The sequence below is a fragment of the Hevea brasiliensis genome, chromosome 15 (assembly GCF_030052815.1).
Source record: "Hevea brasiliensis isolate MT/VB/25A 57/8 chromosome 15, ASM3005281v1, whole genome shotgun sequence".
NCBI lineage: Eukaryota > Viridiplantae > Streptophyta > Magnoliopsida > Malpighiales > Euphorbiaceae > Hevea > Hevea brasiliensis.
In genome coordinates this window covers 69,710,264-69,735,131 of record NC_079507.1, presented here as the reverse complement: position 1 = coordinate 69,735,131, position 24,868 = coordinate 69,710,264, and the positions used below count along the sequence as shown (strand labels likewise).

At 31.1% G+C, this 24,868-nt stretch overlaps 3 protein-coding genes across 5 annotated transcripts; all 3 read right to left on the bottom strand.

Moving 5' to 3' along the window:
• Positions 1-464: 464 nt before the first annotated feature.
• Positions 465-4,870, bottom strand: LOC110636201 (vacuolar protein sorting 38). 3 transcript variants are annotated; one of them, XM_021785779.2, is made up of 6 exons: positions 4,434-4,870; positions 3,694-3,900; positions 2,783-2,963; positions 1,924-2,072; positions 1,416-1,643; positions 465-848 (listed from the first exon to the last, which is right to left on the bottom strand). In XM_021785779.2, the coding sequence occupies exons 1-6, from the start codon at positions 4,614-4,616 to the stop codon at positions 732-734; spliced, it is 1,065 nt and encodes a 354-aa protein (XP_021641471.1). In that variant the 5' UTR covers positions 4,617-4,870; the 3' UTR covers positions 465-731. The 3 variants fall into 3 exon arrangements, with proteins under 3 accessions (XP_021641471.1, XP_021641472.1, XP_021641473.1); XM_021785780.2 differs by having other exon boundaries at positions 3,694-3,934; positions 4,434-4,582; XM_021785781.2 differs by having other exon boundaries at positions 3,694-3,922; positions 4,434-4,582.
• A 1,764-nt stretch (positions 4,871-6,634) lies between these two features.
• LOC110636199 (elongation factor 1-alpha) lies at positions 6,635-9,211 on the bottom strand. Its single transcript, XM_021785776.2, has 3 exons — positions 9,058-9,211; positions 8,220-8,690; positions 6,635-7,754 (listed from the first exon to the last, which is right to left on the bottom strand). The coding sequence occupies exons 2-3, from the start codon at positions 8,679-8,681 to the stop codon at positions 6,867-6,869; spliced, it is 1,350 nt and encodes a 449-aa protein (XP_021641468.1). The 5' UTR covers positions 8,682-8,690; positions 9,058-9,211; the 3' UTR covers positions 6,635-6,866.
• A 3,049-nt stretch (positions 9,212-12,260) lies between these two features.
• LOC110636200 (elongation factor 1-alpha) lies at positions 12,261-14,948 on the bottom strand. The gene is made up of 3 exons (XM_021785777.2): positions 14,800-14,948; positions 13,594-14,075; positions 12,261-13,434 (listed from the first exon to the last, which is right to left on the bottom strand). Exons 2-3 carry the CDS (start codon positions 14,053-14,055, stop codon positions 12,547-12,549), a joined length of 1,350 nt encoding a protein of 449 aa, XP_021641469.1. The 5' UTR covers positions 14,056-14,075; positions 14,800-14,948; the 3' UTR covers positions 12,261-12,546.
• Between the last annotated feature and the right edge of the window lie 9,920 nt (positions 14,949-24,868).

The following is a 24,868-nucleotide window of genomic DNA, read 5'->3' as shown; positions in this document are numbered from 1 at the left end:
TTCGTGGGTGTTTTACAGATTTTTCGTCGATAAATATCCTATCAGGGTTTTCAAGAACAAGCACAACAGGAGAGTTGGCTACCCATCACAACCCCTGAAGATAATTAGTACTATGCAATGGAGACAGCTAGGCAACAGATGGTGAACTGACAATGATTAATGGACCTATGCACCATTCATAACTGCTTTTCATTGCTTTGGCACCTATGGATGCCCTGCACACAACTTGATATAGCTTTGCTACTCTTCTAAGTTCTGGTGGAATAGAAACCAGTATTGGGAATTCAGTCCCAGCCAAGAACAAGCATGTCAAACTGTTAAAAGTAAATATCACATATGATTACGGCAAAAACAGGAAAGGGTTTCCCCAGAATGCCCACAGGGAGAACTACCTGAAAATCCCTAAACATACCTAATTATCATGTATTTCAAAAAATAAAATAAAATAAAAATACAACTATACATTTGGCCAAAAAAAAAATCTCTCAAATTTATCATTAAACTTTTGTAAACTAGCAACTCTCAATACTGACACTTGGTGTCTAGAAATCCAAAAAGGAATCCACATTAACTCATTTAAGTCATTTATCTTGGCTTCCATCAATCAAATGTAGGAATTGACAAGGATCTGTGGCAAGGTGCTGCATTAGAAAAAAAAATTGCACCTTCGTATGAATTCAGGTAATTCATTTACAAGTTTCTAACTTTAAGGTTATGATAGGAAGATCAGGTCATGTTTCTAAAAATTCTGCAGACTGAATTGTCCTTGTAAGCTCCTTCAAATTAGCCAGCACATGGCGGGGTCCTAAACTCTTTACACCAATAAAATTCAAAAGTTGCTCCAAATCCTACAACCATCAGAAGATATTAGTCATTTGGAACAAGCCACCATAACAACATTAAGAAAAGCCAACTCACAAAAACAAAACTAGAGAAGCTAACTGTAACTTAAAATATTATACTAATGCACCTATATTCTGCAAGAATTTTATCAAAACAGCATCAGTTAACAGATAATTCTCCTATTTTAAGAGGCTTGCAAGACGTGCTACCATACCTCCTTCTCAGCCCCCAACCCCTAAATTCTGTGATTCACCAAAAAGTTGAACTCGAAAAGTGAAACATGTAAAAAATGGTGGGAAGCAAAGAAGAGATGTTGGAGTTCCGAGAACAGATCACCACCATCATCTAGTAGAGGATTCCTCAAATAAGAATATCATTATCCAGAAAAATTGCCAAACAGAACAAGACAAAACAAAATTAATGAAGAGCCAGACATAAACCAATATTTTGGGGCAGAGTTAAGAATATTAAAATAATATAAGATGCAGTCCCTGAAATCCAGCTCTAAAGTAGATAGGGAAAGAGTCAGAGACCAATTGATGCGAACTTAGGATTCATATCACCGATGTTACCTTGTTTAACAGAAAAACAGCATAAGCTGCTCGTGTTGTTTCTTGACCTTCCAAAAAGAGGGGAAATTCAACTGCCTTCGTATTCACATTGGATGATGAACTCAATAAAAGGTCAGATGATGTAGGCTCCACAGAAGGTGCGTAGTCATTAATAAAAGATCGAGAACCACCCAAGCGCACAGGATAACGCAAAGGAACTTCTAAGTAGGAAGAAACGAGTGAAACAGCCTGCAAAAACCAAGCGCAACTTAAATTATTGGACTAGGTAAACTCACTTAAAAATTTTGCCTGAACAGCAAGCATATGCCACATTGCAACAAGAAAAATATGCTCTCTTTTGCATAAATAAAAACACAACCATCACATGCTTTGTTGTCTGAAAATAAATTCAGAAATGCATTGGTGACAGAATTCGTAAGTATGAAAAATCAATGAAGTGTGCAACAGAATAATATTGGCAAAGATGCAGAAACTGATTGTACTATGTTGAGGAAAAAGAAGAACACACATGTGCAACATATCCCAGGGCAGTTGCAGACTTCTGGACTTCCTTCTTGTCGGTAAAAAAACTCATCTTTGTGAAAGGAAGCATAGTCAAATGCAGACCTAAAACTGTCAAAGATCCTTCATTGGTTGGTTTAGATCCAGTGTAGATCCCTGGTAGAGAGACATGGAAATGAAAATAAAGAAACAAGTAAACGACTGAAGGAAGAAATTTAAGATCTAGGTTTCACAATGTATTGAAAGTCACAATCATAGAATAATTACCAGGGTAAATAATTGTTCAGTTAAAACACAAATCACATAGCGCCACATACTATGAAAATAGCATGGCAGCAAAACCACACAAACAGAAAGAAGGGAGGAAAAAAAGAAAAAGGCCAAACCAAGATTAATGCAATGGAAGATGATTATACTCTAAGACAATTTCTCGGTAGTCATGCATACCTAGTTAATTTAGCTCATTGTTAAAGGCCCCCAAACAAAGAGTTACTCTAGAAAAACTAAAGAAGGAAAAAGGAACTCATAAAGTTAATTGCAATGCTCAAAAATACCTACGTACTTGTTGATATTATAGGAAAAATATATAAATAATGATGTGGTTGGCAAAATTTAAGACATTCAGCAGAACATAACGCATGAAGACGAAACCTCTTCTACAACACCTTGAAAATTACAACTAATAGCTGATCCAACTGGACATATCCACATGATATCTGAACGATTCAAAATGCAGGAAGATACCATAGCTTGTAAAAACTAACAGAGAAAAGAATCTTAATCATTGCCTGGAACATTAACTTCTTTTGGCATTTTAGCTCAGACACTTAGAATTTTCATTCGTTCATAACTCACTATCATGTTACCTGATTTACTAGTGCTTGGAAATGATTCAAGCTCTTGCTCCTCTGAAGGTCCAGCTGATATCTTTACTGGATAAAGCAATGAAATTTGTGATATCATATACTGCTGCCTCATTCTTAGCTTCTTCTGCAGGTTTCTGAGACGACCATAACCCCTCTCTCCAGAAAGTGACCTCTTTGATTCCTATAATATAGGCATGATCAAGTGTTCAATATTAGCAACATATATATTTAAAAAATTTAAAACCCACAAAAGGTTTTCTTGAGAAAGCATAAATATGCAATAACATAGATAGCATTAAATGGATGTATATTGACGGACAGTGGCACAAACATACCCATGTGTATGATGCAAACATAAGATGCAAATACCATAGGTATGTGGTAGGAAGAGTTTGTGAAAAAACGTGAAGTTTAAAAGAAATATATATACATTTTTTTTTATCAGAGAGTTCCATAAGAATTAATTTATTATGTTTATCCTATATGAAGATGAACCCATAAAATGAAATATTATTAGTGATAGTCAAATAAATTGCTTTAATTTAATTCAATAAGAGGACGACTTTGTCAATACATAAACTCAGAATATCTCACTCTAGCACTAACAAATATCACTCTTGCAATATCACCACCCTACACACACACACACTTTTAGAGTAAGAATAAAAATTTTGTTTGCTAAATTCACCTAACACACACACTTCTGCTCCACATTCAAAGTTTATAAGGTATTATGGATCCCATTCAACAACATATAAGAATCAAGATATAGTGAACTTCAAATGATATTTAGGAGAAAAAGAAAAAACTTTCAATTTTTTTTATAGCTGAAAACTATTGCCAATGTTTGTAAGTCTCAAATTAATTTTTCCACAATGTTTGATAACTAAATTCACACTAAATAAGATCACCTGAAGTTGCTTGCTAGCTACGGAAAGAGAAGAACCAGCAACCAACAGAGATTTGACTTCCACACCAAGCCTCTCTTCTTCCTTTTTAGCATCCTCAGCTGAAACCTTAGAACTCAACGATATGCTTTCCATTGCCAATTTTCTGGCTTCCAATCGCTGGCGCATCTCCTCAAGCTCATTCAATCGACTTAATGACTTGGCTTCAACCTGCCCACCATGTTGCCGCCCGCTAACCCGCGGGCTAATCAATTAACGCCCAATAAATCCATAAAGGAAGAAAAGAGGACAAAGAGCAGGTAAGACATCGCCAAAAAGCAAAGGAATCACCTCCATATTTATTCTTTTAATTAAATTTATGTTTTCATTTATTATCAGCCTAATTATTATAAACTTTCATGTTTCAAATAGAATTCAAATTGAAGGTAAGACAAATGTAAATTCAACTGTTCCACCAATTTATCAAGCAAGCATTATAGATTCTTCATTTCTTACCACTCGTTAAGCTAGAAAACAAAATCATGAAAATCCCCACTAAATAGCAGCTCTAGACAGATACATTATACATATTTTAGTAATAGGTAAAACCCTAATACAATAGAATGCACAATTTTCACCCTCATTTCTTCTCCTTCATCGTCTAAGCAATCAAACAGAGCCAACTTCTACAGTCCGAATGGACAGTAAATCCCAATAGAAAAAAAAAAACCAATTTCAAAAAACCCAGAAAGAAAAAACCCTACCTGAATGAAAGAGTTGAGCTTTTGCTGAAGACTTAGCTTCTTTTCCTTAGCTTCTTTGAGGGCGGAGGAGAGGCTCCACAACCTCGCAACTTCCTGCTCATAATCTTCCCATTCGATCAATTTCACTTTCTCTGATTCGCTCCCGTTTGCTGGCTCTGAAGAAAGGGTTCGGTCTCCTTCCATCAATGTCTGGAATCGAAAATGTAATAGTTTGGTTCAATAAGAGGTCAAGGCCTGACCTCATCGTACTGCAAAGAGGATGAATTATTGCTTGGACGTCATCGAATCGGGAAGCATTCGGTTTGGATCATAAATTTCTCGGGAAAAATACGAGTGATTTTCTCGCGAAATTGGAAGGGGAAAAAAAGGACGAGTAGGTTTTCTCTTGCTTTTCTGGTCGGTAAATGCTAGAGAAAGAATGACAGGTGGTGACCATTGTAGTTTGGAAGTTTTTAACTCGAGAGAGAGGATTCTCTACTGCTCAGCCACACATCTTCTCCTATACCTTTCCACATTTCTAATTTTTTGTCTACATATTAGTATTTTGATAAAAAAAAAAAGTATTTAGAAAGTGTTTAATTTGGTTTAAAAATTAATTAAATATACAGTAAAAAATTATAAATAAAATAGCGTTTAATTTAATTTTAAAATTTAAAAAATAATAAATCATAAAATTATTTTAAAATTATTTTATACTATAAGTTTTAAAAATACTAATTTTATCCTATTATATAATACTTAATTATATATATTTTTTATCATTTTAAGAAAATAAATTATTTTTAAATACATTTTAATAAAATAATTAAATTATTGAAGTTACTTTTAAATAATTTTATCAAATAATTAATTATTTATTTTTAAATTAACTTATAAATTAAAAAATATGTTAAAAAATAAATAATCAAACTAAACAATTATTAATGTGTAGAATGTATTTTAAAATTATTTAGAGTAAAATTTAGTTTTAATATACAAATATTTTCATCGTAAAAATTAATATATATATATATATATATATATATATATATCACTGTTTTTTTTTAATCTAAATGGATTATAGGCTATATGATAAGATAATTATTCGCTTCATTTTTCACAATTGTTGTTATCATAATGATGACAAGTTGAAAACTCTAATCCACACTCTTAAAAGCTAGTAATTTTTTTTTTTATAATGAAAAAATATAATTTAAAAAATATGAATTTATATAAATATTTAATTATAAAACATTTTTTGGATTAGAATAATAAAATAAAAAAATTATGGGGAAAAAAAGTACCAATTCATATATTTTGCGGGTGGATGTTAACTAGTTAATATTATTTTCAAATTTAAAATAATGTAAGAAATAAGAATTAAAAAAATAATAATAATAAATAGGCACAGGTTGGGTTTCTGAATTTGCCATATTTGCTTTTATATTTGACTTGGATTACTTTTTTGTATAAAGGCTAAAATTTAAGCTAATAATAAAGAAGGGCAGAATATATTAGGTTATACTTCCCCTCCTAAAACTCTGTTTGCAAAGAAAGAAATTAATAATTACAATTTTTTTTAGTTTATTTAATAACTACGGAAAAAATTATAAAAAAAAATTCAGCAATTGGAAGTTGAGGTTCGAAATTTGCTTATTTAGACAGTTACAAATTTATTCATTTAAAATAAGCTAAATATAAATTTATTAAAAAGAAAATGACATGAACACTTGCACATCTTCGTCGTCCCAGTAACAAGATTTTTCGCTATGCTCTCAACTGAAATGCCCTGTACAAGAAGTAACGAAATGCTCTCAGCATTTGAATTCAACTACTTGCTTATTCAACTGAAATATCCGACTTCCATGCCCCTGTTAGTGTTAAGCCCCTTCTCTTGCATTTAAATTTACTTGGTGTCTTAATTGCTCTATTAGTCTTCAAGGAAAATAAAGAAAAAGGAAAATCAACTAAAGCGAGCCATTTATATATGAGATATTCTGTTCGTATATTCCATTTTGGAACATACGAAGCATTTGGTCACTGCCAGTGGCTGTATATCACATCAAGTGAGAAAGGTTTCCTTGGCAACAACAGACCTGCAATCTGGAGCAAGTTAGAAGCAATCAGAACAGCAAAAGTACTTGATCAAAGATGAGACAGGAAACCACCACTGGCATACCATCCAAAACCAAATCAGAGAGACCAGAGCAAATAAAGTAATATAAGAAAAGCAATATAAAGCTCAATCTGTTGTAGAAAAACTTGCAAAATCAAACCATAAATCCTCATACAGACCCGTCTCCACCGCCTGTCTAGCACCCAATTCTGAGTACAGCAACCAGACGGTGGACACGGAAAACTCAATATATAACTCGTGAATAAACATTTTAAAACACAAAAATAGTAGCACAAAATGTCCTTAATGGCAATAATAGAACTCGCAGACAGCACAATTCATTTTCCTCCCTTCTTGGCAGCAGACTTGGTGACCTTGGCTCCAGATGGGTCCTTCTTCTCTACACTCTTGATAACACCCACAGCAACAGTCTGGCGCATGTCCCTAACAGCAAAACGACCCAATGGGGGGTACTCAGAGAAGGTCTCCACAACCATTGGCTTGGTGGGAATCATCTTCACGAACCCAGCATCACCATTTTTCAAAAACTTAGGCTCCTTCTCGAGCTCTTTGCCAGAGCGACGATCAATCTTGGTCAAGATTTCAGCAAACTTGACAGCAATATGAGAGGTGTGGCAATCCAGCACTGGGGCATAACCATTTCCAATCTGACCAGGGTGGTTCATAATGATGACCTGTGCTGTAAAGTTAGCAGCCTCCTTGGCAGGATCATCCTTAGAGTTTGATGCCACAAAACCTCTCTTGAGATCTTTCACTGCAACGTTCTTCACGTTAAACCCAACATTGTCACCAGGGAGGGCCTCCTGGAGAGCCTCATGATGCATCTCAACTGACTTCACTTCAGTTGTCAGTCCACTGGGTCCAAAGGTCACAACCATTCCGGGCTTCAGGATACCAGTCTCCACACGACCCACTGGAACAGTTCCAATGCCACCAATCTTGTAAACGTCCTGAAGTGGGAGACGGAGAGGCTTGTCTGATGGCCTCTTGGGCTCCAGAATCTGGTCCAGAGCTTCAAGAAGGGTTGGGCCCTTGTACCAGTCGAGGTTGGTTGACCTCTGAATCATGTTGTCACCTTCAAACCCAGAGATGGGGACAAATGGAATCTTCTCTGGGTTGTACCCTACTTTCTTAAGGTATGAGGCGACTTCCTTGACGATTTCATCATACCTGGCCTTGGAGTACTTGGGAGTGGTGGCATCCATCTAAAGAAAGGAAAAGTAAAATATTATGAAGATTAGATTAATGAACACATAATATAAACAGTAAAGATACAGTTGCTTGTCAACATAAAACTAAGTAACATTTATATAGTTTCAAAAAGGAAACTTTTCTTCCAGAACCCAAATATATAATAAAGGAAGCAAAGAGAAAACACGACAGAGCAAATCACTGAATAGAAAAAAGTACCCAGAAAAGGAGAATTTACTTCATTATCAAACCCAATTTTCAATTTGCAGAGCCCAGAACTACCAGACCCTAGCCTAAATAGAAATCACCCAATCCTGAGTGTTCTTATAAAACGTGTATTCTTCTCAAGAAAAAATGTAAAATAAAAAGCAATCACAGTATAAGAATCTCCCCTTTAGCCATAGACATGATAATATCTCATAATGCAGTTATGCTACAGAATTAAATCTAAGCATAAAAACAGACAGTTAGATCATCACCTTGTTGCAGCAGCAAATCATTTGCCTGACACCAAGGGTGAAAGCAAGGAGAGCATGTTCACGGGTCTGCCCATCCTTGGAAATACCAGCCTCAAAACCACCAGTGGTCGAATCAATGATGAGGACGGCACAGTCAGCCTGTGAGGTACCAGTAATCATGTTCTTAATAAAATCACGATGTCCAGGAGCATCAATGACAGTGCAGTAGTACTTGGTGGTCTCGAACTTCCACAGGGCAATATCAATGGTAATACCACGTTCACGCTCAGCCTTGAGCTTGTCAAGCACCCAGGCATACTTAAATGACCTCTTGTTCATCTCAGCAGCTTCCTTCTCAAACCTCTCAATCACACGCTTGTCAATACCTCCAAGCTTGTAGATGAGATGGCCAGTGGTGGTGGACTTGCCAGAGTCGACATGGCCAATGACCACGATGTTGATGTGAACCTTCTCCTTACCCATTTTCTAGCACTGATCCAAAATTGCCAAATTCGAGTTAATTATTGGACAACAAAAACGCAAAACCATCAATAATCTTCACCGACTTACCTAAAATTACATAATTTTAACAACTAATGATATGATTCAAATCTGCTAATTTAAGCTCATAATTCACATCCTATTGATCTCATCTCATAGATCTATACAGCACAACACATAAACCTAAACAAGTCTAATATAATAAATCAAATCAGATATATCAAAGACAAGCTAAACTACTGTACACGCTATATTTGGGAGCTCATAACGCAAAAGCTACTGAAGATAGAGATAAACAGATCTAAGAATCGACCATGGCAAGAGAAGTTAAGTGATTAACGAGGCTAAATCGATTTACCTGAAAAGAAGATAAACGAGGCAGCTACGAGATGGCCGCAGCAGAGCAGAGCGAGTGAGAGGCAAAGGATGGAGTACGCAGAGATTGTCTTTTAACATTTTATTTATAGTGGAACATAGAGCTAGGGTTCCTCGGGGTTGGCTATCTGGAAAGTGAAATGACTATTCTGCCACCAATGCTTGCATCAACCTCCGAACTTTTTTAACAAAATAATACAGTCCCGTTATAGGAAAATTATCCTCTTATTAAATCATTTTTAATACTTTTTATAATTAAAAAATTATAAATATATTTATATTATTAATTAATTAATTAATTATTAATATAATTTGTTTTATTTATAAATACTACAGAAAAAGATTATTAGCCAACAAAGTGAAGAGAAAAAGGATTGAAGATTCACCTAGGGTTAGAGTGAAGGAAGCAGAGAAGAAAAACCCTAGGAGATCAGTTTGCAGCAAAGAAGCTGAGGGAAGAAATGGGAAAATGCTATTGTTTATAGCGATAACTTGAGGGCAACAAATATTCATCTTACAGCTTTGCCCTTTCCCCTCCGAGCTTAAGACAAAGGAACGAATTTGTTCCACTTGGTTAAAATAGAAAGTTTTGTATTGTATTGGTGTATTAAAAAAGTAATTAAAAAAACTAAATTTTGATTATTTTAATTATAAAAACATTAAAACAATAACCTATGTTTTTAATTTACTTTTTTAATAATGTTAAAAATAAATAAATAAATAATATATTTAATATTATTATTAAAATTAATATTGAGAAAAGTATATTTTTAAATATATTAATTAGAGATAATTAAAAATTAATTTAAAACTAAATTTAATATTTTTTAGTCAGAATAACTCTAAAATAATAAAATAATTTTTTTAAATTATTTTTTAATATTTAAAATAATTAAAAAAAAATTTTTTCTCAATGTTAGATAGGGCTAAAGTTGTTACAAAATATAATTATTAATTAGTTTTAATTCAGTCATGTAGGGTCATTTTTAGGTTTATGAAGAATAAAATTTGAGTCATAGTAAAACTTAATACTAAAAAAAAATTATTTAATTTAGATAATTTAAAATTTAGTTTTATTTTTAAACTTTTAGAAAAATGCCTCAAACTCGTATTGTTTTTGTCATGTACAATTGTCACAATCCCATAACAATTGTTTAAACGTAATTATCATTGGCCGCTCAAATAACAATCTGTTAGCAGGACAAGGCCGAAACCTAAACAAGGCAAGAATGGATTGGAAAGAATGTGCATCCAAAGCAATATCAATCACAATTTGATATTATATATATATATATATATATATATATATATATATATATAAAACCAAACCTAACTTTTGCAAAGGAGTGGCGCGCCGCCCCATGCACCATTCTCTTCATTGGCAGCAAGCTGCCCTCAGCATTTGGTTTCCTGGCTTGCTTTAGCTAATAATAATAACATAATATATTAAAGAACTCCCTGCTTATCAAAAAAAATAAATAAAGAATTCCCTGTAATTTTTTGAAGGAGAGAGCCTAAATCCGATCAGTTTGGAACTCTTTGATCTTTGGCCACCGACATCCATGAGCTTTTGATTCTATTGAGTTTTTGTAGTGTCGACTATCCAAGGGCTTGTTAATGGAATATGGTTTGTTTTCCAAAAAAAAAAAAAAAAAACAAGAAGGTGATGGCCTCAGGCTGAGAATTGGAGAAGCTCTTTTCTCTCCCATTTATTACATGGGCTTGCTATCTTCAACCCCAGAAAATCCTCAGGAGCAACTTTAGCCCATCTTCGATTGAAAACTTGAACTGTTTCTGGGCCTTATTTTTCTTCTAGGATTAATCATGTATTTAACATAATAGTAATAATAATAAATAACTTGCAGTTGACACTTTGTACTTAAATAAATTTTAGGATAAATTATTATTTAGTCTATATATTTTAATAAAATTAAATATTTAATTTTTATATTTTAAAAAATATACTATTTAGTCATTATATTTTACCTCCATTAAACTGTTTAGTTCTCACGTAAATTTTTTCATTAATTAATATTGATCAAACTATTATTTTTAGTAAAATTAATTAGTCAATCCCTATATTTTAGAAAAATACATTAGTTAGTCATTTAATTTGACTTCATTAACTATTTAGTTTTATAATTATTTTTTATACCTAAGCTACCTTAATCCTCCCCCCTCATTTATTTCTTATCTTCTCTTATTTCTATCCCTCTATGTTACTTATCCTCTGCACTCGCACTCTTCTCTCTTCGTTCTCTCTTTGTTTTTATCTGTTGATAAAAATAATACAAATTATCTATACAAAAAATTAATCAGTGTACTTAAATTTATAAGTAATAAAAAAAATTTATTTTTCAACACTGAAAATATAAAAATGATATATAAGAAATTAAAAATTAAATATATATATAAATTCAAATTTAGTATTTACAAAATAAAATTTTTAATTTTATCTAATAATATGTTTTTTTAAAATGTTATATTTTTTAAAATGTATTGACTAATTAATTAGTTTCACTAAAATATAACTAAATAATAATTCTATTAAAAATATAAAAATTAAATAATTAATTTTCTAAAAATAAAGAAACTAAATAATAATTTAAATAATATAAATAACATAAAATTTAACGAATGAACTAAATAGCTTAACGAAAATAAAATATAAAAATTAAATAATATATTTTTAAAAATATAAGAATTAAATAATTAATTTTATTAAAAAATAAAATTTAAATAATAATTTTTTCTAAATTTTATTGTTTTCGTGAAGACTCAAATTAATTTAAATAAAAAAATTTACAATCCGTTAATTTTTGGTAATTCGACTGCCAAGTACTGACATTACGTCATCACGGGCAGAAAAAAAAAAAAAAACGTCTGAGCTCCCACGACCGTGCTTAGAACATAATACCGGCAACGAGATAATTTTTTTTGCAATTTACCGTTACAAGGGCATTAGAGAACCATTTTACCACGTTACCCTTGCCTTTCCAACACGACAATCAGTGACTGTGTTGAATAATGCAACGATAACAAGCGGGTGAACAGCAGGTTCAACTTGTATGCAAATAACAACAAATATCCATCCCAACCAAACCAACTAGCCATGCATCATTTAGAAGCATAGTATAAAGGGACAAGCAATAGCAAAAGGTTCGAAAATGTTGCACCTAATCACAATAAAGTAAATACTGTATCGATTCGCTTAACCATCACCATGAAATAGTAGGTTATTAAATCACTAAGGAAATAGTCAAACTAACCACCTCAAATTGGCGTAACAAAGCAAAAGTTCCCAAAATATTTTACTGTGACGCCACCGCCTGTCAAGCACCCAATTCTGGGTGCTGCAACTAGAAAGTGGACACAAAAAAGTCAAAACGAAAATACAATTAAAACATCTCAAAAATCTAGAATAATAACTTAAACTTTTCTCATGATAATTATTACTGTTGGATAGCACAATTCACTTCCCTCCCTTCTTGGCAGCAGACTTGGTGACCTTAGCTCCAGATGGGTCCTTTTTCTCAACACTCTTGATCACACCAACAGCAACAGTCTGGCGCATGTCCCTCACAGCAAAACGACCCATTGGGGGGTACTCAGAGAAGGTCTCCACAACCATGGGCTTGGTGGGAATCATCTTCACGAAACCAGCATCACCATTTTTCAAAAACTTAGGCTCCTTCTCGAGCTCTTTGCCAGAACGACGATCAATCTTGGTCAAGATTTCAGCAAACTTGACAGCAATGTGAGAGGTGTGGCAATCCAGTACTGGGGCATAACCATTTCCAATCTGACCAGGGTGGTTCATAATGATGACCTGTGATGTAAAGTTGGCAGCCTCCTTGGCAGGATCATCCTTAGAGTTTGATGCCACATAACCTCTCTTGAGATCTTTAACTGCAACGTTCTTCACGTTGAACCCAACATTGTCACCAGGGAGGGCCTCCTGGAGAGCCTCGTGATGCATCTCAACTGACTTGACTTCAGTTGTCAGTCCACTGGGTCCAAAGGTCACAACCATTCCAGGCTTCAGGATACCAGTCTCCACACGACCCACTGGGACAGTTCCAATGCCACCAATCTTGTAAACGTCCTGAAGTGGCAGACGGAGAGGCTTGTCTGTGGGCCTCTTGGGCTCCTGAATCTGGTCCAGAGCTTCAAGAAGAGTTGGGCCCTTGTACCAGTCGAGGTTGGTTGACCTCTCAATCATGTTGTCACCTTCAAACCCAGAGATGGGGACAAATGGAATCTTCTCAGGGTTGTACCCGACCTTCTTGAGGTATGAGGAGACTTCCTTGACAATTTCATCATACCTAGCCTTGGAGTACTTGGGGGTGGTAGCATCCATCTATTAAACAAACCCAACAAAAAAAAAAAAAAAATGTAAACCAGCATCACAGAAACCTTGTCCATAAATATATCTATGGACATTGCTTCTCTACTAATGTTGCCCCTCAAGTGAGAGTATATCAACAGAATAAACAACAATATGAAAGTGGATTATTACCTTGTTGCAGCAGCAAATCATTTGTTTGACACCAAGCGTGAAAGCAAGGAGAGCATGCTCACGGGTTTGACCATCTTTGGAAATACCAGCTTCAAAACCACCAGTGGTTGAATCAATGATGAGGACAGCACAGTCAGCCTGTGAGGTACCCGTAATCATGTTCTTAATGAAGTCACGATGCCCTGGTGCATCAATGACAGTGCAGTAGTACTTGGTGGTCTCGAATTTCCACAAGGCAATATCAATTGTGATACCACGTTCACGCTCAGCCTTGAGCTTGTCAAGCACCCAGGCATACTTGAATGACCTCTTGTTCATCTCAGCAGCTTCCTTCTCAAATCTCTCAATCACTCGCTTGTCAATACCTCCGAGCTTGTAGATGAGATGGCCAGTGGTGGTAGACTTGCCAGAGTCAACATGGCCAATGACCACAATGTTGATATGAACCTTCTCCTTACCCATTATAGAGATCTAAAACTGATCTGAAATAAATGCATAACGAAATAATTTAAGTTTCCCAGTTCCCACCGAAGGATATTTGCACATAATAAGTTATATTCACTTCTACCACAGAAAGAAGGCCACGACCAAAAAGAACCGCAGTAACAATAATAATAACAATAATAATAATTCAATACAATAATAATTGTGATACAATAATAAGAACCGCACAAGCAAATCCCGATTAGCACCTCCACAGTAACAATAATAATAATTCAATATAAGCAGGAAATATAATGTTTCAAACAAAAGAAAGGAGATGAAGATGAAAAAACAAACTATTTGTTTCAAGGATTTTAAACCTGCATCGAAAGCCAACAACCAGCAAAGAATAAGTTTGCAACGAAAGGAAAATCAAATTTAAGCTTGGAAACCTTCAAAAACGACCTCAAATCCTAAAGGCCATATATAATTCATCAGTTCACCACATACAATGATTCTCAGGGAAGCAAATCATAAAATCGAAATTTAAAAAAATTATAAAAAAAAAAAGCAACAATCTTTTAGTTACAGATCAAACACTATATCAGGAAACGAAACACGAATCTGCTAAAATCCGTGCATAATTCACATAAACCTAATCCATAACACAAAATTAAAAAAGAACATAAACAATACAAGCACACCAGGATTATACCCAAAACTCAACAGATATCAATGGATAATTCAGCTATTAAATATAAGAGAAAGAATAACAATACTAACATGAAAGAGACGAAGCGAATAAAGGATCGAAAAGGTCGCCTACAGAGTGTATGGAGCGGCAGAGAAGCAGAGAACAGAGCGAGATACATAGGAGTGGCAATGCTGTTATTAATAGCCGGATATGGGTTAGGGTTCCTCGGATTTGGTTCTGTAAGGTTATTTACGGTTTTGTCCAAATTGTTTGTGATAAAATGACATACATGCCCTTAAACAGGCCCCCCAAAGTCGACGCCAACTTTTTTCAACTTTCGATTTTTTAATTGAATATGAAAAATTAATAAATAAATTATTTTTATCTCTAAATTATACTAAAAATTAATATAAATATATATCTTTTAATTTAATTTTTTTATTTTAATTTAAAAACTCACTGTTTTTTAGATAAAACCATGATTAGAAGAAATAATCATAAACTCGAATAAATTAATTTTTATGGACTGTAAAATAAATATAAATGATATTTATAATATTAAAAAAATATTAATTTTAAAAATTAAAAAATATGCTCATTTTAACATAACTCAATAATAAAAAATATAATTTACCCTAAATTAATTAGCTATGAACTTTGATAGACATGGAATACTATAATTCCTAAAACTATTTTGGAATTATAGTGAGTTAATTCTGGATATTTGTAATGATTTTAATTAATTAAAATTTGTAGGAGTAAAGCATTAATGCTCATTAGTCTCTAATTATTAAAATAAGAAAAAAGTGTTAATAATTATTTTTTTAAAGAAGTAATAAGCAATTTAACACACAATAAGTCAATAATTATGCAATAAAAAAATAAAAATAATAATTATAATAATAAGTAGCGTGCTTTACTTTGCACTTCTCCACTACACATCAAAATTAAAAAATATATATATAATAAAATTTATATTATATATTTTATTTTAAGAATTGAATTAAATTATTATTAAATGATAAAAAAGTAAAATTTATCCCTTTATGACATTTCAACCCTTATCATCTACTTAAAGCTTTTGATTGTCTTTTTTATTTTAGATAAATAACATTTAGTTTTATCTTTTATTTTTCTCAAAATTAAATTAATTTTATCTGAAAATAAATTACTAAAATAATATTTAAAGTAAAATTTTAAAAATTAAAGATATAATATTTTAATTACATAAGTGTTACAAAATTAGGATTATCAATTGTTGAATTTATCAAAAAGATAATATAATAAAACTTAAATATATATTAAAATTAGGAACTTTATAGTAATTTAAATTTTATTTTTGTTTAAAAAGATCATTCTACTCTTATCATTACTATTATTATTATTTTTTTTTTTAATCTCAAAGCCCCAACGCTCCTTTGGCCCCTTAGTAGGTTTGTCCCTTAGCCCCTGTATAACCAGTGACGAACAAGCATTCAAAGTCTGCGCGATGCTCTGGATATTATTTTTTTTATATATATATTTATCATATTAATTTAATAATAAATAAAAAAATATTTATATTGAAAACATGTCTAATTTTATTTTATAATTATATAAAATATTATAATTACATCTTATAAATAAAACTATTGTTTATCAATAATTAGTAAAATGATTTAATTAATTCAATTGAAATAAAATTGTAATACAATATTGTAACAAAAGAATAATAATTCGTATCAAAATCTTACTATTTTATTTTATAATAATATAAAATAAGCAAGGGTTAAATGAGCAAGTTTGGGTGTGGTGTTAAATAAGTAAGGGTTTTCACATCATGTATGAGTGTGGGTAAATAAGTTAGTTCATATAACAGATAATGGAATAGAACACCAGATAGGCATAGAGAACAATAAAAGATATCATAGAAGGAGATCAATTAGGAAGGAGCATAATAGGAGGAGAATCAAGCTTGGTATTTGGAATATTGGATCACTTACAGGAAAATTAATGGAGCTTGTGGATATCTTGGAAAGGAGAAGGGTGAATATTGCTTGCATTTAGGAGATTAAATGGGTAGGAGAGAAAAGTAAGGAAGAGGGTAATTCATGGTATAAACTGTGGTTTACCGAAAATGAGATAAATAAAAGCGGTGTAGGCATAATCATAGACAGGACATTGAAAAATGCTGTAATAGCTGTGAAAATAGTAAAAGATAGAATTATACTAGTAAAGCTAGTACTAGAAGAATAAACAATAAATGTAGTTAGTGCTTATGCCTCACAAATAGGACTAGATAATGAGAGTAAACAAAGTTTTTGGGAAGATATGGATGATCTAGTGCAAAGCATGCCGAATGAAGAGAATATTTTCATCGGTGAAGATTTGAATGGACATGTAGGAAGTGATAGGTAAGGTTATGAGAATGTTCATGGAGGTTTTGGATTTGGCAACCAAAATGAGTAGGGAAAAAGAATTATGGATTTTGCTATGGCATACGATCTAATACTAGCAAATACCTACATTATAAAAAGAGAGTCATATTTAGTGATGTTCAAAAGTAGGTAACATAAAAGTCAAATTGACTTCCTCTTAACCAAAAAGACAGATAGAGCTCTATGCAATTATTGTAAGGTTATTCCGATAAAGGTTTTAACAAGTCAATATCAGTTAGTGGTATTGAATGTCAAGTTTATGAATAATTCAAGTAAGACTAGAATAAATAGTGTAGCTCGAACAAAGTGGTGGGAGTTCAAAGGAGTAAAGGAAGTGAAGTTCAAAAATGAGCTTCTCAAGTCTGAATTATGAAAGCTGGACATGGAGACCAATGGTATGTGATACAGATGGCATCAAAGATTAGAGAAGTAGCTAGAAAAGTACCTAGAGAGTCTAGAGGACATGGACCACCCTCAAAAGAGAGATGATGGTGGAATGAGGAAGTACAAAAGGCAGTGAAGAGAAAGAGAGAATGGTATAAGAAATTACTTAAATGTGATAATGATAAGGCATATGAACAGTATAAGATAGCAAAGAAAGAAGCAAAAAAGGTAGTTAGTCAAGCAATAATACAGGCATTTGAAAAGTTATATGAGAAACTTGGAACTAAAGAAGGGGAGAAAGATATTTATAGATTAGCAAGGAGGAGAGAAAAGAAATGTCAAGATCTCAATCAAGTTAGGTGCATTAAGGATAAAGAAGAAAAAGTGTTGGTGAAAGATGAGGACATTAAAGAAAGATAGAGAAATTATTTTGATGATCTCTTTAATAATAGTCAAAATGGTAATAGCGTGAATATAGACTACAGAGTAATAGAAAAGAATGTGAATTATACTAGAAGAATTAGATATTTAGAAGTAAAAAAAGCACTTAAGAGAATGAAAGTAGGTAAAGCCTGTGGATCCGATGGAATACCAATTGAAATGTAGAAGTGTTTGGGAGATATGGGAGTGACATGATTAACTAAATTGTTTAATAAGATTATAAAATCAAAGAAAATGCCTGATAAATGGATGAGGAGTATTTTAGTATCTATTTTTAAAAATAAGAGAGACATTCAGAGTTGCTCAAACTATAGGCGAATTAAACTCATGAGCCATATTATGAAGTTGTAGGAGAGAGTTGTGGAACATTGACTACATCATGATACTTCTATCTCTTCCAATCAATTTAGCTTCATGTCTGGTCGTTCAACTATGGAAGTGATCTTTCTCATTAGAAGCTTGATGGAGAAATATAGAGATGTGAGAAAAGATTTACACATGGTTTTTATCGATTTGGATAAGGTTTATAATAGTGTTTCAAGAGATATCTTATGGAGAGTGCTAGAACAAAAGAGGGTATCTATTAGGTACATATATATAACGCCCTCACTTTAGGTAGTCTGAACATTTTACTTCAACTAGAGTGAGGAGGCATAAATTCAAATAATAGGATTACATTGAAGGCTTTAAGAAGTTTAAAAGGCAATAAAATGCTAAGAAAAAAAATTTAATCAATTTTTGGTCATTTCAACCCTAGAGTTGAATTTTGACCTAAATGTCAGTTAAAATAAGAAAGATTAAAATATATAAAATAAATTAAAATCATGAAATTATGTATGGGAAAATAAAGAAAAATAAAAGGAAAAGGAAAAAGAAAGAATTGAAAATATAAATACTAATTAAATTATGACATTACAAATAAAGTGTTAACCAATGGGAACTTAACAAACACATTAAGGGATAAGAAGAGGAGTTAAAATAAGACAAGTTTGACCAAGTAAATCATTTTCTTCACCTACCATGGTCATGGTACTCTCTCAATTGGTATGAGGCCAATTGGAGATGAAACTAGACCCAAAATACCTCATTTTCATGAAAAGTTGACCAATTTATCCCTAGAGTCCAAATGACCTGATTTTTGTTTCATTGGAAAGCTTAGATATAGGACTACAACTTTTATTAAGAACACCAAGCCCAAAAATGCCCTTAACCAAATGAAACTAATAGCAAAATTTTTATAAGACATAGGTCTATAATATTTGTCTTTTAACCAAAACCCATAACCCAAAGGAACTAGGGCAAATGATTAGAAGAAATTAACATATCAAAATCTGGAGTTTGATCAAATTACGCTTGACCCCAGAATAGTATTTATAGTATATCTTTCACTAGGAAACTCTAATTGGGATGAGTCATACTGATCAGAAACCCTAAGAAACAGGGCTCCAATTTTGTTTCAGACATTATCCTCAAATTATGAACATAAGGACCCTAAAAGTTGAGTCAAAATTTGATCATAATTAATTCTACAAAACTTGAAAATTTGTAATTTAAATTTCTGAGTGACCATAAGACATAGGGTAACAATTTCTATGAGGAACACTAGGCCTAATTTTGGCTGTAACATATTCAATTAATTAGGTAAATTGTAACTCTAAAATCTGTCTATTTAAGGAACTAAAATTAGGAAATGAGCCAATTATGGTTATTTGACCATAACTTGAGTTCTAAAACCTCAAATGACATGATTCAAAAGGGAAAACAAAGACAAGACATAGAGGAATAACTTCTATGAAAAAAGTGTAGCCAAATAATGGCCAAATTTTAGCCAAATTGCTAGGTGAATCTAAGATACTAAACTTGGAGCTTGAGAAAGGTTCCTAATATGATTTGGCATATGAGATGAAATAAATTACAATAACTTGCTAAGCATGAAAATGACATGAATCAATGAAATATGAGTATTAAATAACATTATTTTGCTCAGAGTACACTTAGACTCATTTATATAGCTTGGATCGATTGGTATATCAATTAGGGACTAGAGATAATGATCATATAATATATGTCTAAGATGATTATTCCCATATTGCCTATTATTATGGCTTATGGATAGACATATGGATGTCTAATTAGTATACTCCCATATATCCAGTCTTTATAGTCTATCATAGGTTTCTTGGGCACAGATATGAGTAACACATCTTAAATTTAAATAAGTACATGAAAAGATCACTGTCATGGATTTAATAAGACTGAATGTGAATAAAAAGATCTCGATAATCTGTTGCATCCAAAGTTTCATAAATATGTAATTAATTCAAAAAAATTTAGTAAATTTTATACAGATAATTATTTTATTATTTTTATTTCAAATTATTATACCACTAAGCAGAAGAGATAGAGAGGATTAGATCCATTTTGAGTAGAGCTCATGTGTATTTAAATTTTACATTTTGGATCATTGTACATAAGTAAATGGTGTAAATTATTTTAAGACATGTAATTAAATTTTTGAATTGTATATAAATTATAAATATTGTACTTAATTTTATATGAATGAAATGTAGTAATTTATTTACTTGAAATGAGTATAAGCATTATGATGACATAACATGATTTATGGAAAATGATATGGATGTGTATTTTTAACAGGTAAAATAAGTAAACCTACCATGTACTAGTAAAACAGAAGAGACTCTATTCGAGTCTCCATCAAAATAAAATGGGATAAAAAAATTATACATGTAAGATAATACGATTAAATAGAAAGTAAAATAATATTGTATCCGACACGATAGGATAGGGTGCTCCGGCACCGAATGTAGCACACCTTACTCGGCTACACTGTAGACGGGTGAGGGGTGTTACAATACAAGTGTTGAAAGACATGTATAAAGGAGCAACTACTATTGTGCGCACAGTGAGAGGGGACACAAGAGATTTTCCTATCTCAGTTGAATTACACCTACCTTTTTACATTAGTTTTAGATGAATTAATAAAACATATACAAGAGAGTATCCCTTGGTGCATAATATTTGTGGATGATATAGTTCTGATAGATGAAATGCAAGAAGGAGTCAATAGAAAGCTAGAACTTTGGATAAGTACTCTAGAGTCAAAAGGCTTTAAGTTAAGTAGAACGAAGATAAAATACATGCATTGCAAGTTCAATGAATGCCGAACTGGTGATAGGGAATGAGTTAGTTTGGATGGAGTGATATTATCACAAAGTAATTACTTTAAATATCTTAGTTCAGTCATTCAAGTAGATAGGCGATGTGAGGAGGATGTTAGTCATAGGATTAAAGCCAGATGGTTGAAGTGGAGACGTGTCACAGGAGTTTTATGTGATCGCAAGATTTCCAATAAATTGAAAAGAAAATTTTACCGTATAGCCATACGACCGATCATATTATATGGTAGTGAGTGTTGGGCATTGAAGGAGTCATATGTATCTAATATAAGAGTTACGAATATGAGAATGTTAAGGTAGATGAGTGGCCATGTTAGACTAGATAAAGTCCGTAATGAGATAATTAAAGAAAAGGTAGGAGCGGTACGAATTGAGGATAAGTTGAGAGAAGGGAGATTGAGGTGATTTAGTTATGTGAAGCGTAGACATATGGAGGCTCCAGTTAGACAAGTAGAGCATATTAGGGTAGATGATATAAAAAAAAGAAGGGGTAAACTAAACTAACTTTGGAGAATAGTAGTACAACATGATATAGAAGTATTACACATTTCAAATGATTTAACCCAAAATCGTTTAAAGTAAAGAAAAAGAATCCATATAGTTGACCCCAAATTTTTGAGATAAATGCTTAATTGAGTTGAGTTGAAATAAAATTTTAATAATTCACTATATTTTATATTAGTTATATATATAGTTTTGTTTAAGATTAATAAATATTAATAATATAATATATATTATTTACCTATCATGATATATCCAATAAATGATAATAAAAATATTTAATTACAGAGTCTAATAAAAAATGAAAAATAATAACAATACTGGCTAGAAAAAAGTAAATTTATTAATCCACTTAAAAAACCTAACACCATTATGCAATAATAGTTAAAATCATGCACCATCTCTATTAAATTTTAATTGTAAGTTAATTTGAATGGATTTTTGTTTGATTATTTTACTTAATTTAGGACATCATATTTTTATAATATTTATTTTTATTTCCTATCAATGAAAAAAAAACTAAATATAAAAAAAAAAAGAATTCGTTGAAGACCTTGTTTCCCATATTTAATCAAATATATTTGAATTGTAAACGAATCTGAATGAATTTTTTTATTCATTTTACTTAATTTAAGATATTATATTCTTTTGGTACAATAAGATATCATATTTTTGTAAGATTTACATTATATTTCCTATAAATAATAAATAAAGAATATATGCTTTAAAAATAACAATTTTTTTCTTCAAACTAAGAATATAAAAATATTTTTTATGACCATTAATTATTACATTATTTTAGCTAATAGAATGGTATAAAGATTTATATCTTATTTTGTATTTTATTATTAAAAGATTAAATATTATATGGATGATGCTATTGTATAACTTGTTGAATATTTACTGCAAACTTCGAAGCTTCTGTTAGTGTAGGCACGTGTCATATGCGAGTGGAATAATTGCTTAATATGTGGGTGGAATCATCGCTGAGTCATCGACGACCAGTATGGACGATAATAGCGAAGCTAATGGAAGAAATCAAGATGGGCAATATAGTCTTTTTACTGTTCTTAAGAGTGTGCATTCTTTTAGTACATAGTAAAGTAAAAAAAAAAGGGTAAAATTGTAAAAATATTATGTGTTTTAATAATATATAATAATATAAAAATTCAATTTAGGGTCCAATTTAAATACATTATTTATTAATTATTTACTTATTTACTGATTACATGGATATTCTGCGATAGTTGATTGGTAAAATTGTTCTATAATTACAAAATAAAACATTAAATGAATATAGTAACAAAATTAAATACTTTAATATTTTAATAAAATTGACTTGTTAAAATGAAATAAAATTATTATTAATTAAAAAATGCAATAAATGTTAAAAATTATGAATTATTATACTTAAAATATATTGATGGGCTACAATTAAAAGAACTTGTCTAATTATACCTAAAAAAAATTTAAATAATTTATCTCAATTTTTTTTAAAATAATGATAAAATCAACTTTAATTAAAATTATAAATTAAATAAAATAAAGACGAGATCTAACTTCTAATATTATAATTTTTTTTTAAATTAAGTATAAACAAATTTCAGTAAATGAGAGATTTCAATAGTAATGAGATTATAAAAAAAATGATTAAAATTTTAAATTGATGAAAAAATATGAAAAAATTATGATAACTTTCTTTTGATGATCTTCTATAATAATTTAAATTGAAAACAATAGGGGGCGGTGATTATAAATTTATTAAAAGTAAAAAATAATAAAATAAAATTTATGAAAAAAAGAAAACACCAATAAACAGTGACCGTTAAGAAAATATCTTGGTTGGCAAAAGGGCTTTTATTTCATTTATTATATATATATTTTTAATAAAATATTTAGATTTTTTTTTTAAATTACCGATAAACTCCTAAAAGTTTTTAAAATATATAATCCCATCAAAATTTGATAAAAATTGGAAGAAATATTATTTTTTTGTAAAATTACCATTGCACTCCTAAAAGGTTTAAAATTTTCAGGGCCCCCTTGCCCGAGCATGGATTTGTCCCTGATTATAATACTAAGTGATTATCACAATTTGAAAGTTGCTTAATATGCTTGAATATGAAATAAATTATTTTATTAAATAAATTTTAAATATCATGTAGTTATTGATATATAAATATTTCATTAATTTATGTAAATTCTTAATTCCTAAGAGTTATTTTATTATTACAATCTTTTGGTTTATTTTTGTTATTTAATTAAACAACATTTTTATTTTAAAAAAAAACTTAACAGCACAAAAACACTAAAATAAAAAAAAATCAAAATACACACAAAAAAAAATCATTGAAATTTATAACTTTTAGCTTAGAGATCTAATTTCGGGTTTTAAGTGAATCGGCCGAGTTAAGTTGGAATGAAAATCATTCTTTAACATTCCTTAGTGATTATTTTTAAACCATGATCATTTTTAGAAAAAAAAAAGAAAGAAAAACAAATTATATTCTCAATTATTTTCGTTTAGTTTTGTAATGACTTTTATAAAATTATTTTTAAAATGGAAAACATAAAAAGGGGAATCTCAAAATCATAATTTTTCTTTGAAGTTTTAAGTTTATGCACTTTAATGAACTTTTTCGCTCTTCCAACCGAAATATTTCTCACACTCTCACTTTTGTAACTGGCAATTTACAACATAAATGATTGTTGGTTTAATTGATTTAAAGAGAAATCGATCAATATGTATGTTCCCCCATAAACAAAAGAATACTTGATGATATATAATGTGCCTTGATGAGATGAAAGGAACAAAGCCTTAATGCTGGCTTAAAGATAAAGACGAAGAAGAGCAAAGCTATGATACTTGAATGCCAGCTTAAAGATAAAAAAGATGAAGCATACGATACCTTTTCCAGTACACGTGAGATAGAGGAAAAAATAAAAAAAATAATAAAAAAGAAAGAGATGATAGTTTTAGAAGTTGTTCTTAAAACTTGACATCATGGAGTTAAAAGTCAAAAACAAAACGCACATGTACACTTAAGTGACCCAATTCGAAACTGGACCATGTTACCACCCTTAAACCCGGCCAAGGACCAGTTAAACCGCGAATTGATTCAAGACCAATATGGAAAAATGTTTTCAATTCATAAATACACTGATTAATAAAACTAAAATCAAACTGAAATCATGTCAAATCACTTCAAACCAAAATT

Excerpts from the sequence above, each read along its gene's own strand:
- LOC110636201 (XM_021785779.2), bottom strand. The coding sequence starts at position 4,616 with ATGGAAGGAGACCGAACCCTTTCTTCAGAGCCAGCAAACGGGAGCGAA. Across the intron at positions 2,073-2,782 it reads TCCAAGCACTAGTAAATCAG|GGATCTACACTGGATCTAAA; the intron begins GTAACATGATAG and ends TCTCTCTACCAG. Across the intron at positions 1,644-1,923 it reads CCCTGGGATATGTTGCACAT|GCTGTTTCACTCGTTTCTTC; the intron begins GTGTGTTCTTCT and ends TGGTTTTTGCAG.
- LOC110636199 (XM_021785776.2), bottom strand. The coding sequence starts at position 8,681 with ATGGGTAAGGAGAAGGTTCACATCAACATCGTGGTCATTGGCCATGTC. Across the intron at positions 7,755-8,219 it reads TGATTTGCTGCTGCAACAAG|ATGGATGCCACCACTCCCAA; the intron begins GTGATGATCTAA and ends TCCTTTCTTTAG.
- LOC110636200 (XM_021785777.2), bottom strand. The coding sequence starts at position 14,055 with ATGGGTAAGGAGAAGGTTCATATCAACATTGTGGTCATTGGCCATGTT. Across the intron at positions 13,435-13,593 it reads TGATTTGCTGCTGCAACAAG|ATGGATGCTACCACCCCCAA; the intron begins GTAATAATCCAC and ends TTTGTTTAATAG.